The following is a 14281-nucleotide window of genomic DNA, read 5'->3' on the forward strand; positions in this document are numbered from 1 at the left end:
CTCAGCAAACTCTGCTCGCTCTAGGAAGAGGGAAATAAACTCTCCAGATTACCCACTCCATATTGCACATGGGGTCTCAAAAAAGGTGCCTTGCGACAACCCTACGACGCAGATCTGACAGTGTCATTAGCCTCCCCCGTTGCAAATTGGGGGGGTGGGGTGGGCAAGGCTGCAGTGCGGTGCGGTGCATTCCCAAAATGCAACGTGCTTTTGTGTGTGTGTGCATATATAGAGAAAAATGCATTTGGGTAGTCCTGTAGTGTAGTCCACTGTATCAAACAATATATCCATGCTATTGTAAACTGGAGGGGCAAATTACAGCTACACAGAAGCACCTCCGTGTTGTAGATGGGCTTCTGCATTATGATACAAGCTATATATTAGGACACCGGCTATAAACTTAATAACAAACACAACCAAAATATGCAGCTGAAAGCCCGACTTTTGTCTTCAATATATTCAGTGACATCCCGCTCTCACTTGGATCTCAACTGTAGCCCCAAAAGCAAAGGCATAACTTCACCAGGGTCCTGTATCTTGAACCAAGAAAGATCGTCCTCATAGCATCTCCCCTCCTGGCTATATCTAGGTGACAGAGGAAACAACTTGGATCAAGCATCGCTCTTGGCATATGTTCTCATTGCTGTTGTCATCATCACTAAAGGGTGTGTGATAGCCTTCATGTGCCAAAAGTAGAGCCAAGGCACTGGCTGTTGATCCCACAAAAGCTTGTATAACTAGATAGTGGCTCTAATAAAATCTTTTTTTTAAAAAAAAATCACCTGCTTGATCTTTAGTTGTAGAATATATTGTCACTGGTGCAGATTTGCAATACTGTACAATACAAACACTAGCATGAATGGAAACAGCAGGACATTTATACAGAAATGGGCTATAATGATGTTTTAAGCGAACTTCACTAATACTGTGGCTGTGTACACACACCTTTATAGCACATCCCCTCCCCCCCAAAAAAGCAGTTTACTCCCTGCAGAGTTACAGTTCCCAGCAACCTTAAAAAACTTCAATCTCCAGAATTTTTTGAGAGGGGAAATCTGCTTTGAACGTGCTTTAAACAGCATAGTGTGTACACAGCATGAGGATGCAGTCTTATATACACTTATTCCTGGGAATAAGTTCCATGGTTCTCAGTGGGACAACTCTGACTAGACATGCATAGGGTTACAGTGGGGCAGAGCAATTAATCAAAACCCATTTATGCCTAACTGGTGGGCTGGGATTAAGTGGAGGTGCTCCTCTGCTTGGCTCTCCCTATTGAACCACCTTCCTGCTGCATGTGCAGGCAGGAGGCCCACTGGTGTATTCCTGCCAGCAGAAAGCCCTGAAGTGGGGTGTTCAGAGGGTAGAGAAAGGGTAAGGCAGAGCCAGCCCAGGTTTTGCTAGATCCTGAGTTGGTCTCACAGATGTTGATGGCCCTTCCCACCCCGTAACACCATTGCTACTGTAAGTGTGCAGGATGTGGATCTGGTGATGGCTACACTACTCCACAGCACCCTGCAGGTATGGAGGTTCAGAGTTCAGCTTGCAGTCTAAAATACTTTATATCATCACCACATCATTATGTTGAAAAGAGACTATTATACACAGCAACGGAGATCCCGTATGGAAATACACATCTAATTTCAGCAAAGGCAAATCTACCTAAATTGCCACCTGTATCTCTCCTCCCTCCCCACTAAAAAGAAAAAGCCAGTGCTCATTATATGCAGACATGTTGTGTTCCCTCTTAACACCGTGGTTGCTCCCAGACATAGACAAGTTAATGCTATCCTATCATTGCTGTTCTGTTTTAAACCGGGTGTGGAATAGCAACACTGCTTCCAAACTTCTAGCATTCTACGAAGTGAACAGTCCGCCACTCCCCGACCCCAGATGTGAAACCTGTCTGCCTTACAAAAGGGTCATAAGATCAAAAACAAATCTTTCCTGCCTACTTGTGGTTAGCAAAAGGAGAAGCGGAACTGTTCAGTTGCATGTCTTCACTGGCCTCTAGAGAATTTTGCTGGTGCCAGTTTCCAATGTGGAAACTGGTTTTTAAATATTACTATTATGAGCTGGAGCAAAAGTATATTTCATAGGTCTTCAACTAATGGGTCAGCACCCACAGGAGGATTGCAATGCAATCCTAGGTGGGTTTTGCAAAGTTGTTGGACTCCAGGTAAGGCTGATGAGCATTTTGCCAGCTTTCATGAGTGCTGCAAAGAGGCATGTGAAAGGCAAGAGCCTTTTTTTCAGTTAGGTATTTTTGGCAAACTCTATGGCCCACCTTCCTAAAATTGTGCCTATAGTGAGGGAGCTCTCACCGCTCACTTTTTAGTCTGATTTGATGGCTTTCTAGACTTCTCCAAGAAAAGAAAGACGCTGGGGATTAGAATTCAGAATTGTCCACTGCGGTGGGTAGCTTGGCTGCCCAGCATGTTGCCGTTGTGGCAGTTCTGGGAGCCCAGGAAGTGATGGCAAAAGTCTGGCTGCAGAAGGTGAGAGAAGTAGGGGTGCCATATGATCCTTGCTCCACTCCCTGAAGCCTGAAATAGGGTTATGTCAAGGGAGAGGTTCATTGCTTGGGAACTGTTTATGGATTTCTCTGTACAGTTGCCACATTCCTAATGCCTCAAGTGAATCCTTTTTCGGTAAGAAAGTGCATTTATAATTGTGTGTCTCTGCACACTTCTTAGGCAACGATAAAAGAAAGAGAAAACCCACTTGCATAGTGGACTTACCAGGAGAGATTACTCATGTCAGAGGTCTGAAGTTGCAGAGGGCTTTTGAATTAAGAAAAAGTACGTAAAATGTAGCCTAGGGCCAAGAATTGACCACCACTGTTTGGGGGGGGGGGAGCTTAGTGATTGTCCCTCGATCTGACGCTCCCTCCCCCCACTATTCTTCAAGGCAGGGACTAGGCTGCTCTGTGGGACCTGCTTCTCTGGTGACACATCACTGCACCAGGTTGGGAATTATACACAAAACATACAAATGCATTGATAAAAAATCTCAGTTCATCACTGCCAAGTATTTCTACATTGTAGGTACATCACTTTCCATCTTCAGAGCTGCTTTTGAAAGGAATTTTAATATATTTTTAAGGCTGGGTGGGGACCCACTTGCAAATGAAATCATTCTGGTGCAGTTCCTGGTCAGCTGAGTACACGGCTGCAACTTTAGCAACAGCATTGCTGTCATACTTTATTTACTCATCTCATAATAAAACTAAATCTGCTGGAAGTGGATTTTAGGTCTTTTGTTTCAACATCTCCACCCCACCCACCAGTGTCTGTGCTACAATTCTGAAATAATACACTGTCTAGGATGTCTTAATGGCTCTTTTCCGCTCGCTATCCTATATTTGCTGCAGTCACAAGTGACATGCTCCAGGCTAAAAGACGGATGTTTTTCACTTTAGTTGTGAAAAAAAGCCTTAGGGCTTTGTAAAATAGTTTTAGAGGAATCTAGTTTTGTCATCTTTACAGTGAAGTGGACAGGGTACATTTCTCCAGTTACACCGCCTGTAAATGGTAAGTTGACAAACCAGTTTTCTGCAGTGTTGGCTCAGAGAGTCACTTCCCCTTTCCTTGGAAGTGTTATCTGAATTCTTGTGTTACTATGTCAGTCGCCTGCCGTCCTGAGATTCAGTTCTGTTGCTTTATGGCCATTAGGTGAAATTGCTGGGGCATTCCAGGCTGGAGCACCTTAGCCAGCGAAGCTGGAGGAAGAAACCATGTCAGAATGTTGCCTGTATTATTTAATCATGCTAGGACTAACCAGCATAGGAAAACCAGTGCTAACAATGGGTAAGTTCTGCTTTGTTTTCTGTCTGTTTTAAAAGCAATTAGAAGTTTACATTTGCAGCTTGATGCCCAAATCAGTACTTGGAGGGGTGGTTTAGGCTGTGATCTTTAGCACTCATATAGGGACAAATGTTTATTATGTGCTACAAAAACAAAAAGTCCATTTCAGACCAGGGTTTTAAGAATGCTTCCTTTCTCTCAGAAGAAGTTGTGAATCAGGCAGCTAGAATCTCTTGATGCAGTTCCTGAAATGGAACCAGTCATAGCCTAAAAGGAGCATATTAGGCAAAAGATTCCGTGGTTTAAGCTCCTTATTTATATAACTATGTGGCAAAAGTTTACTTTTCACGCCCACTTCAATCTTTAACAAACAGTGTGGATGCTGAGTCCTAGGATGGAACAGAGTATTGGTCCTGATCAATTTTTGGTAATATGTATTGATTTGTAAGTTTAAATCCAAATGCAGGTTTTATATATGCCAACCTAGAAATCTTTAAGCCAAAACAAGGAAAGTGAAGTAAACTATAACCCAAATAAACCAGAGCTGGTTAGGAAATTGCGGAAATTAAGCGCCGTCAAATCATCAACTATGTTGAAGAAGCAAGGAGTATACAAAGTCGCATCAAAGAGTTGACATCCCATTGTTCAGAAAAGAAATTGGGGGTGGGGTGGTATTTGGAATAGGAATATATGGTGTGCTGCTGTAATATAAGATAGGTATGAAAGATCACATGATGAAGGACTTACCTTTAAATAATGTGGCGTTTTGGAAATGTTTCAAACTGACAAGAGGATCTGTTTTGAAAAATCATTATGCAGAAGAGGGTGTGTGTGTATAAATTAAAGTAGCCTGTGTTCTTTAAAAACTGTTTCTGCTATATTAGCATTCGGCTGTTAATGAGTAGCATGTTTGTTTGTTTTTAAATGAACCTGGTGCATTTCAGTGTGCAAAAGGAAGCTGGTGCATAGTGGGGAGGGAGACTCCTTTCGTGAGCAGAATTACAGGTAACAAAGACAAGTTGTATGTCAGATATGGGGTTTTTAGGGAAGGACACTTTCGTATTTCAAAGACCATTTCTAGAAGATGTGAAGCTTGGTTTGTTTTTTAAAAAAGCTGTTTACTCAGTGAGAACCTTTCTATAAACACTGATTAACAGGCTTTATACAGCACCATAGAGGGACAGAAATCTTCCAAGCAAGTTTGCCTGATATTGAAGTAAGAACAGACACCAGTGAGTCAGGCCTGCAATTCATACATTTAATTTATAGTTGCTTCAGTAGCTCAGTGGGTAGAGCCTGAGACTCTTAATCTCAGGGTTGTGGGTTTGAGCCCCATGTTGGGCCAAAAGATTCCTGCCTTGCAGGGGCGTTGAACTAGATGACCCTTGTGGTCCTTTCCAACTTGTGTTGATAGTTCATCCAGTGACCAACATAATATGTGAACCAGTTAATTTTGTACCACTGAGGTAGTTTAAAAGTATGTACAGTGGTGCCTCGGGTTACAGACGCTTCAGGTTACAGACTCCACTAACCCAGAAATAGTACTTCAAGTTAAGAACTTTGCTTCAGGATGAGAACAGAAATCGTGCAGCAGCGGCGCGGCAGCAGCGGGAGGCCCCATTAGCTAGAGTGGTGCTTCAGGTTAAGAACAGTTTCAGGTTAAGAATGGACCTCCAGAACGAATTAAGTTCTTAACCCGAGGTACCACTGTACTGTTTTGTATAAAGATATAGATAATTTATTACGGTCGGAGACCAGCTTATAGAACACACTTGGGGGTACAGTCACAGAAGGAAAATAAACAATTAAAACAATGTACAATAATAAATTTAAAAACGAAGTACAACAATAAACTACCGCAGGGAGCTGACCAAGAGTATAAAGATATTTTTGACCAAGAATCGGCCCTATCATTAGGTATAAAGAGGTAGCTGCTTCAGGCGGCTGAAGTGGAAGGCTGAGCCATGCGTGCCTCACACAGGCCTGTGCAAAGCTTGTCTGAAGCCCAGGGTAGATGAAAGGCACAGGGTGTTCTTGGCATGACAGCATAAGACCGTCAGGCCCCTGGCAGAGTCTCCTGTCTGTCTTAGCCTTCCAAGGCTCAAAGTACCTGGCTGCCCACCACCACACGGGCCTGGCCAAACAGACTACCCAGCACCTCCCAAGCAAATTTGGAGCCCTCAGGTGCTGTAGAAGACACAATCCCATCAACAGTTTTGAAGTAAGATACAGCTACCAGTCTGGGCAGCTTATGCTCCTGGAGGGGTGGGGACACATATATCCATATTTCTTAGACAGCAAAATGTCTTGGGCTCACCCTGTTTGTAATAATAGACAAAGCAAGTAAGGGGTGCCTGAGAATGTTGATAAAATATAGGTATTTATCACCCCATTTTTGCACAAAGGCATTTTAAGGAGTCAGAAATAAAAAATTGTTGAGAGAACTCTCAGTTCCATGGAATCTAGTATTGGGCAGTCTCTGGATAACCTGTTCAACAGGTGTCTTCTTTGTTTCTAGACGGTCATAATTTTTTTTTGACCAATGGCATACTGCCAACTGTTTGCTCAATTGCTCATTCCATTCTATTTTTTTATTTTATTGTAAACCTTCTTTAGACTATAGGATTAGATCCAATTATGTCTGCTCGCTTGTAGAAAACAAACTCCACTCATGCAACAAGACTCCCAGTTTCTCTCCTCCAGTTTCCGTGCCCCCCTCAGTCTGTTCTGGAGGGTGCCCCAACCCTCTGGAGCAGATTTTGAGGGCACAGAGGCTGAGGGATGTAGAGAGAAGGGGAGGGTGGAGAAGTGCCATTGTGCTAGTGGACTCCTGCTTCTGCTACTTTGGATCTCGCACAAAGCCTTTTGCAGGCTTTGAGGAATTAGTTTGTTTTTAACATTTAATTTTTGTGTGGATCCTGCATAAACCATAAAGGCTAGAAATTGTCTAAAATTAAAGAGAGATAGGAAGATTTATTGGACTTGGTAGGGTCAAGCTTGAAGAAAATCTGCTGACCTTGTAAGTATGCTAAGGTTTTGTGGGTTCCAACCTTGTTTTCTATAATCCTTTTACAGGATGAGTCCAGATCCTTTGGGGCATTATAAAATAAATCTTCTTGTGACATTATCAGGCTGGTCTCTCCACACAAACTGAAAAACTCTAACCTTGTTTTTAGGAGGGTATGCTCATCAGATCTCTAGGCATTCCACATATGAGACTGTAATTCCTCAAAGATTGACTGACAGGGTGAAGCGCTGGACGCATTCTCATAAGGTTTGTTTTTCCTTCAATTTTTGTCCCCCTTTAGTGTTCTTCATATGGTGTCCTACTTGTCCAAAGCAAATAAAAAAGCAAAAGCAGCCATGTTTGTCCATAAGAAAAAATCCATAGCTGTGCAATACCATTATTAGGACCAAACTAAACTTCACAGGGTTGTACCACTTTTTTGAGTTATCTGAAACTCTTTATCAAACTAGAAGTTAGACAAAGCAGGGGGTGATAGGATAAGGAAGTATTCAAAAAGTACAAAAATTAGGCTAGATGTTGTCGTCTTCTAGACTCAGCTCCCAAATGGAGGCAGCAGGTTGAATAAGGCCCTCCAGGAAAGGGCTGCAACTGGATTACCAGTCCTATCTTAATTTCTTCATTATCCCAGAATCCTAGGTGTATCATCTGATATCTATAGCACCTGGCAGGGACTAGGGTTGTGTACACATTACATGCTTAAAACCCAGCTATGTTATTCTTCTTCTTCAGATCAAAACATCAAAACACAGTATTTCATTTTAAAAATACAGGATAGATGACATGTGGCTAAAGTGATATGTACACTGCTTCCCAGACAATTGCACTGAATGCAGAGAAAACAGGAGTACATACACAGCCTTATTCAGCCCCCGTTGCGGTCTCCATCTTGGAACTGAGTTTGCTTCCATATGTCTGGTTTCCTGAGCGTTCCTCGTGATTTGTTTGCACAAAGTTTGGGAGAAGGTTATACGATGTCTGGTGTTTATTGAGCCTTCCTTCAGATTTGTTTGCAAGGGGGTTCTTCCATAATGTTTATAAACAAGATAAGCATGTTTGACTTCAGGTCCCAATCTGTGTCCCACCACATTAGCAGAGCAAAGGATCAGGTGAAAGAAGAGCTGTGCCAGCATAATACAATTCCCCGGCATGAATGGATCCAGGGAGGGATCATAGTTCAGTAGTAGAACACATACAAATACAAATACAAATGCTTTGCTTGCAGAAGATCCCAGGTTTAATCCCCTGGGAAAGATCCTGATTGAAAGCCTGGAGGGCCATTGACAGTCACTATCAACAATACTGAGGGAGATGAGTCAATGGTCTAACTTGGGATAAGGCAGCTTCCCATGTTTCTGTTTTGTTGGATACTGAGAGCACTCCAACATGTATTAATAAGGCAACTATGCCTTTTGCCAAATGCAGTGCTCTGGCCATGATCAGTGGCCTGAAGGAGTGCAATGTCATTCCTGAAGGCTGAGCTGTACTGTATCCTGGTAGGTTTACAAAGCGAGCTACAACTATAATTTTAGCTGACAGGCAGCACACAGTGTTGAATGTGCTTGTGCTGTGCTCTTCGAATAGGCTGATGCTGTAGCTGTGTCAGCAGTAGAAGCCACATTGTGCACCAGCTGCAGCTCGTGTAACCCCCCCCCCCCCAAAAATGCAGAGGATCTATTATAATGGGTAAATATAAAGAACTAATTGGTAGGAATTAATGCTAGAGTGTGCAATGCCCTGCTAGACTGAATTCTGCAGATTTGTTGCCTGTTTAGAAAACTGAGCAAAGCTGTAGCAATTTGTTTTTGTTAAGAGGCACTGCTGGTTTTATGAAGATTTAAAGAACTGCGTATTATGTTTTGCATGTGATTTATTTTTCAGGAGCATTTAGATAATCAGTTGTCTTACTTGATCCAAACTGGAAATGGAACATATATCCTGAAATTAAAGAAAAATAAGTATGTTTTACGTATACCATTCTAAGGCCTTTTCATGTTTTATTTTAGTTGCTATAATATTTGCAATGAAATCTCACTGGGACGAGTACTGTTGAATGGCAGACTACAAGGGAAGGGATTTTTTTATAGCTTGTATTAAAATGTGTATTTGTGTACAAATTATCAGGAATGAGAGGCAAGGTGTAGCAGCTGAGAATTTTTTTTATATTTGTACATGGCTCTTTCATTTGTATACTTAATATATACTTTTCTTTTGGAAAATATTAAACAATCCATCTGTGGTGAACTTAGCTGTTAGACCCAATATGGACCCATGTAGCAGGATCCATGTAGTATGGTGCTCTCTGTGCATGCAAGCAGACTTTTCAGCTTCCTCCTTCCAGAAACAGCCTTCAGTGCCCTTGATGTGCCTCTCCAGTGGCCTCATAGCATCCTATGAGGAATGAGAGGCTGTACCAGAAAGGGAGAAATTTCGCTTTCTTCTGGGTGCATGCAGAAGTACGGTACACATGGGTACAGGTGTCTCTAGATCCTGGCCTAATTTTTTAACACAAGCTATCTTGGGATGCGGGTGGCACTGTGGTCTAAACCACAGGGCCTAGGGCTTGCCGATCAGAAGGTCGGTGGTTCAAATCTCCGTGATGGGGTGAGCTCCCGTTGCTCGGTCTGTGCTCCTGCCAACCTAGCAGTTTGAAAGCACGTCAAAGTGCAAGTAGATAAATAGGTACCGCTCTGGCGGGAAGGTAAACAGTATTTCCGTGCGCTGCTCTGGTTCACCAGAAGCGGCTTAGTCATGCTGGCCACATGATCTGGAAGCTGTCTGCAGACAAACGCCAGCTCCCTCAGCCAGTAAAGTGAGATGAGCGCCGCAACCCCAGAGTCGTCTGCAACTGGACCTAATGGTCAGGGGTCCCTTTACCTTTGGATGCAGCAGAGAAATTTTGGGATGGGAGCAGTGAAGGGTGTGTTGTGACTGAACTTCATTTGAATCCAGCTGACTTGGCAACCTGAGCCTCAAGTCATAGCAAAGGAATCCAGGAATACCCCTAAACTACATACCCTCTCCATTAGGCTCTGTGTCATAAAGAGTGACGTGGGGAAATTGTTGGGATCATTTCAGGATCTCTAAGAAAGAGATCTAAGCAAAACAATATTTTTTTTTAAAAAAAATATTATTATAAGTATCAGTATTTACCCTCCCTTTACTCTAAGGTCCCAGGGTGGGTTACAACAATTAAAACACAATGTTAAAAACAGTTCAGAACAGTTCAGAACCGCAGAAATAAAGTGAGTCCTAAAATTATTCATCTCAAGTGTAAAACGCCAGGGTAGTTGAGGTTCTTCCCAAACCACATCCTGATAAATGTGGAGCAGGTAACTCTGGAACAGGTAACTGCAACATATCAACAGGCTAGAATGGCAACAAAACAAAGAGTTAGCAGATCAAATAGTTGCCCACAAGGCAATAAGCACAGCAATCTTATGAACCAGGTCTTCAGTATCAGAAAGGCGCCGTTCCTGGAAAAGCTTAAAATTATCACCAGTCAATACTAATAGTGGTCAGAGTGGAGTGTGGCTGTGTAAACACGCCAGTTTAAAATTGATTCAATGCATTTATGTATTTGTTTTATTTCACTATATTTATGCACCACTTGATTGTAATGAAACCTCAAAGCGGTTTAAAACCCACACTCACATATTTTCCTTCTTGTCCACATGATGTTGTCCTCATCCAAGGGGCAGCCTGTACTACCCCACATTAAATTCAGATTTTCCTGATCTGCAGATAATGCAGTAAGGAAAAGAAAACCAACATAAGATCACATGCAATGTATTTTTATGCTTTCAGAAACCTTATTGGTGAGAATTTTATACTATATACCTACAGAAAAGATGGCAAATTGGAGACTACTCCCTTCAAAGCTAAGGTACAGTAATGGTGGAAGACCCCCTCCATAATGGAGAGACCCCTTTTAGCAACAACTGATTCACTAGGCTGCTATAGATTAATAACTGGCTGATTTCAATGAGGATACAGGTGATGTAATCCCTTCTGAAGCAGCTATAGTGCCCCAGGACATTGTCTCACACCCCTGATACCTTTATCTTTCTTGGCCACCTCAAGAAAGGTATTTTTATGGCTAAACAAAAAGAAAAAGGTATGTGTGTGAGAGAGATAGAGAGACAACTCCCTGGGGGCACTATTCAACTGTGTCTTACTCAGAATTGGCCTGCTGACATAAATGGATGTAACTTAGCTATGTCTAGTAATTTCAACAGTCTATGCAGAGTAAAAACTTAGGGTTCATCGAGACAAGCCCTTGCCTCGCCACTCCTCCCCACCCCCACCCCGGAAAACCTGATCTTTACCGCTGAATCACAGCAACCATCCACCAGCTTTTCTCCAGATTGGCAATTGCTCTGATTTATTACTAAAGAGCCTAGGGCTTGCTGATCAGAAGGTCGGCAGTTCAAATCCCTGTGACGGGGTGAGCTCCCATTGCTGTGTCCCTGCTCCTGCCAACCTAGCAGTTCGAAAGCACGTCAAAGTGCAAGTAGATAAATAGGTACCGCTCCGGCGAGAAGGTAAATGGCATTTCCATGTGCTGCTCTGGTTCACCAGAAGCGGCTTAGTCATGCTGGCCAGTAAAGTGAGATGAGCACTGCAACTCCAGAGTAAGCCGCGACTGGACTTAACGGTCAGGGGTCCCTTTACTTTTATTACTAAAGAGCAGGTTTTCTGGTGGAAAGCAGTGGAGCAAGGGCAAAACTGCTTAGACCCGTGCCCAAAAATGCAGGAGAAGCAGAAAACTGCTTGGACAGTGCTTTCTAGGCATTGGTCAAGAGCCAGTCTGGATGAGCCCTTTGTTAAAGAAGAAGAAGAGGAGTTTGGATTTGATATCCCGCTTTATCACTACCCTAAGGAATCTCAACGCGGCTAACATTCTCCTTTCCCTTCCTCCCCCACAACAAACACTCTGTGAGGTGAGCAGGGCTGAGAGACTTCAGAGAAGTGTGACTGGCCCAAGGTCACCCAGCAGCTGCATGTGGAGGAGCGGAGACGCGAACCCTGTTCACCAGATTATGAGTCCACCGCTCTTAACCACTACACCACACTGTCTCTCTTGAATTTGGTTTAAATTGCTCTAAACTGCTATAAGATGGTTGGTTAAAAATGCTTCATGTACCTGGAACAGCCTTCCTCAACCTGATTCTCTCCAAATGTTATTGTTGTTTTGAGCCTGCAGGGCACCAGTTTGGGAAAACATGGCTTAGAAACTGTAATATTACTGGCCAGAATAAGAGAGAATAGAGAGAGGTTGGATCAACTCACTTCCAAAGCGCAGTGGGAGTTTATAGACCTGCCCTTGCATTGTGTTCTGCTAAACACAGTCCTTGCTATGGTTTGGATCAATTTTTTCTTCTTCTTTATTTGGCAATCACTTGTAGTTGAGTAAGATTGTCTTCCATGAATATGGTCTTAACAGTGTGTCCGTGACTGTGGAGGCTAATTCTGGATCCACACGTCCTTCCACAGTGGGACATAGGTTTCTGGGCGGGAGTTGATCACAATGAGGAATTGCCAAACATGCCTTCCTCTTAGCATGTTTCTCCCTTTCTCCCTGAGCTCGTGCTTCTTCAGAGTAAGTAGTAATAATAATAATTTATTTAAACTCCGCCCATCTGGCTGGGTTTCCCCAGCCACTCTGGGCAGCTTCCAACAAAAGATTAAAAATACATCAAAACATCATTCATAAAAACTTCCCTAAACAGGCCTGCCTTCAGATGACGTTTTTGGTAGAGGCTATTCTCCAATTGGAGCACTTGCTGGCCAATGTTTCTAAATTATCTATGCTTATACTGCATTTTTTTAAAAATTGCATTGAGAGCATCTTTAAACCTATTTTGTTTTCCACTGGCATTTCAGTTGCATCAGAATCCAGAAAACTACATAGTGTGTGTGTGTGTATGTGCCAATTTGAGTAAACATAGCATAGTTGTGTACACCAAATTACAGGTTGCGTCTGTTGTTTGCATAAGAAAAACACTATTAATTGTTTGGTTTCAGGCCCACTGTTATTACCGTGGAGTTGTTGAAGGGATTGAGGACTCTCTGCTTGCTCTCAGTACCTGTGATGGCCTTAGGTACTACCTTTTCATTCTAACTTCATTTTGAGGCAAATACGTTTTAATCTGTTTGAAATTTTATTTTAGAATCAATGGGAGTCTGAGCGCTTGCTTTTGCTACATATTCCAGACACAATCGAGATCTATTGCCTATTTCTTGCCCCTGTAGAGCACTTCTTGAGAAATCAGTTTCATTCCGGGGGGGGGGGGGGAGCTTATTGCAAATTGATTCTCCATTGGCTCAGAGTACAGCTGTTTGAAAACAAATGGAAGTGGTCCTTGCAATGCAGGGGTGTAACCCCACCTGCCCAATGTTGTGTTGATTGATATAAGAAAAAAAATTGTTCCTTTCCCCTTATGGGGTACCCAAGAGCCCATATAGAGTCCTTTTGTGGGTTCTATCGGTATGAGAAAATAACAGAGACCAACCAGAGAATATTGAGAAGCAAAGCAGCTACTAAGCCTGATCTTTATTATCGTAACTGTTGCAACAGGGTGCTCCCCCACACGCAGGAGAGAGGAGGAGGATCCAGAACAAAGGTGTGCCCGCCCTTATATAGACATTTTTAATTGCCCACCCTGGAGTCCGAGACCACCCCCCAGAAACATCATACATACATCACAGAAGGGGTGTAGCCCAAGACCACCCCTCAGATACATCATACATACAACACAGAAAAGGTGATCCACAACAGAAATCTGAGTGTGTTGTTTATCTCCTGTCTGGCAAGTTACCTGATTGCAGGTATCTGGGTTTTGGCCATTCTTTTGTTATAATAACTACTTAATTCCTGAATCTAGGTCACAGGCCACAGGCTCACACCCTGTTCATATCTTGAATGTGCCCTTAAGACAGGATTTGTGAGGAAAGAGACAATGGGGAGGTTTCCCACTTTGACCTTGCAGAGAAATATTTGAGGTCAATTTGTTCAGGACCTTTTCTATGGGGTTTCAGACATGTGGTTTATATATACAGTTATGAACATTTATTATATATATATATATATGACCTTAAAATTCTTATAATAGGGTGAATACCAAGATCACAGTCAACCTTCTTATAGAATCATAGAATTGCGGAGTTGGAAGGGACCACAAGGGACATCTAGTCCAACTCCCTGCAATGCAAAATGTGGGGCTTGAACCCACAACATTGAGGTTAAGAGTCTCATGCTCTACCGACTGAGCTATCCCAGCAGGGTGATTCATTCATTCACCTGGGACCTGTGCAGGGAAGAAAAGGCACGGATAACCTGATCATGGTTTTCAAATGTGCATCAAAGAAACATACCCCCATTCTTGTAGATGTCAGGATCTAGAATCAGTCTAGATTGAATGCAACCTGTTGAATATGAGCATCAATG

The 14281-nt window shown here is 42.7% G+C and overlaps 2 protein-coding genes across 4 annotated transcripts in view; both read left to right on the top strand.

Annotated features, from left to right (window-relative positions):
• Window positions 1–14281, top strand: part of PSTK (phosphoseryl-tRNA kinase) — a 69865-nt gene that overhangs the window by 28170 nt on the left and 27414 nt on the right. The gene's annotated exons all lie outside the window — the stretch shown is intronic.
• Window positions 1–14281, top strand: part of LOC309370690 (disintegrin and metalloproteinase domain-containing protein 9-like) — a 33585-nt gene that overhangs the window by 180 nt on the left and 19124 nt on the right. For 2 of the 3 annotated variants that reach the window (XM_081912674.1, XM_081912675.1), the window contains exons 2-6: window positions 3675–3809; window positions 6983–7080; window positions 8713–8789; window positions 10639–10717; window positions 12859–12935. In XM_081912674.1, the coding sequence (XP_081768800.1) occupies window positions 3737–3809; window positions 6983–7080; window positions 8713–8789; window positions 10639–10717; window positions 12859–12935 (404 nt within the window). In that variant the 5' untranslated portion in view covers window positions 3675–3736. Of the gene's footprint in view, window positions 1–3084; window positions 3534–3674; window positions 3810–6982; window positions 7081–8712; window positions 8790–10638; window positions 10718–12858; window positions 12936–14281 lie in introns of those variants that run through there. The other variant, XM_081912673.1, reaches the window with a different exon arrangement.

The sequence above is a fragment of the Podarcis melisellensis genome (assembly GCF_964234715.1).
Source record: "Podarcis melisellensis genome assembly, chromosome: 5".
Taxonomy (NCBI): domain Eukaryota; kingdom Metazoa; phylum Chordata; class Lepidosauria; order Squamata; family Lacertidae; genus Podarcis; species Podarcis melisellensis.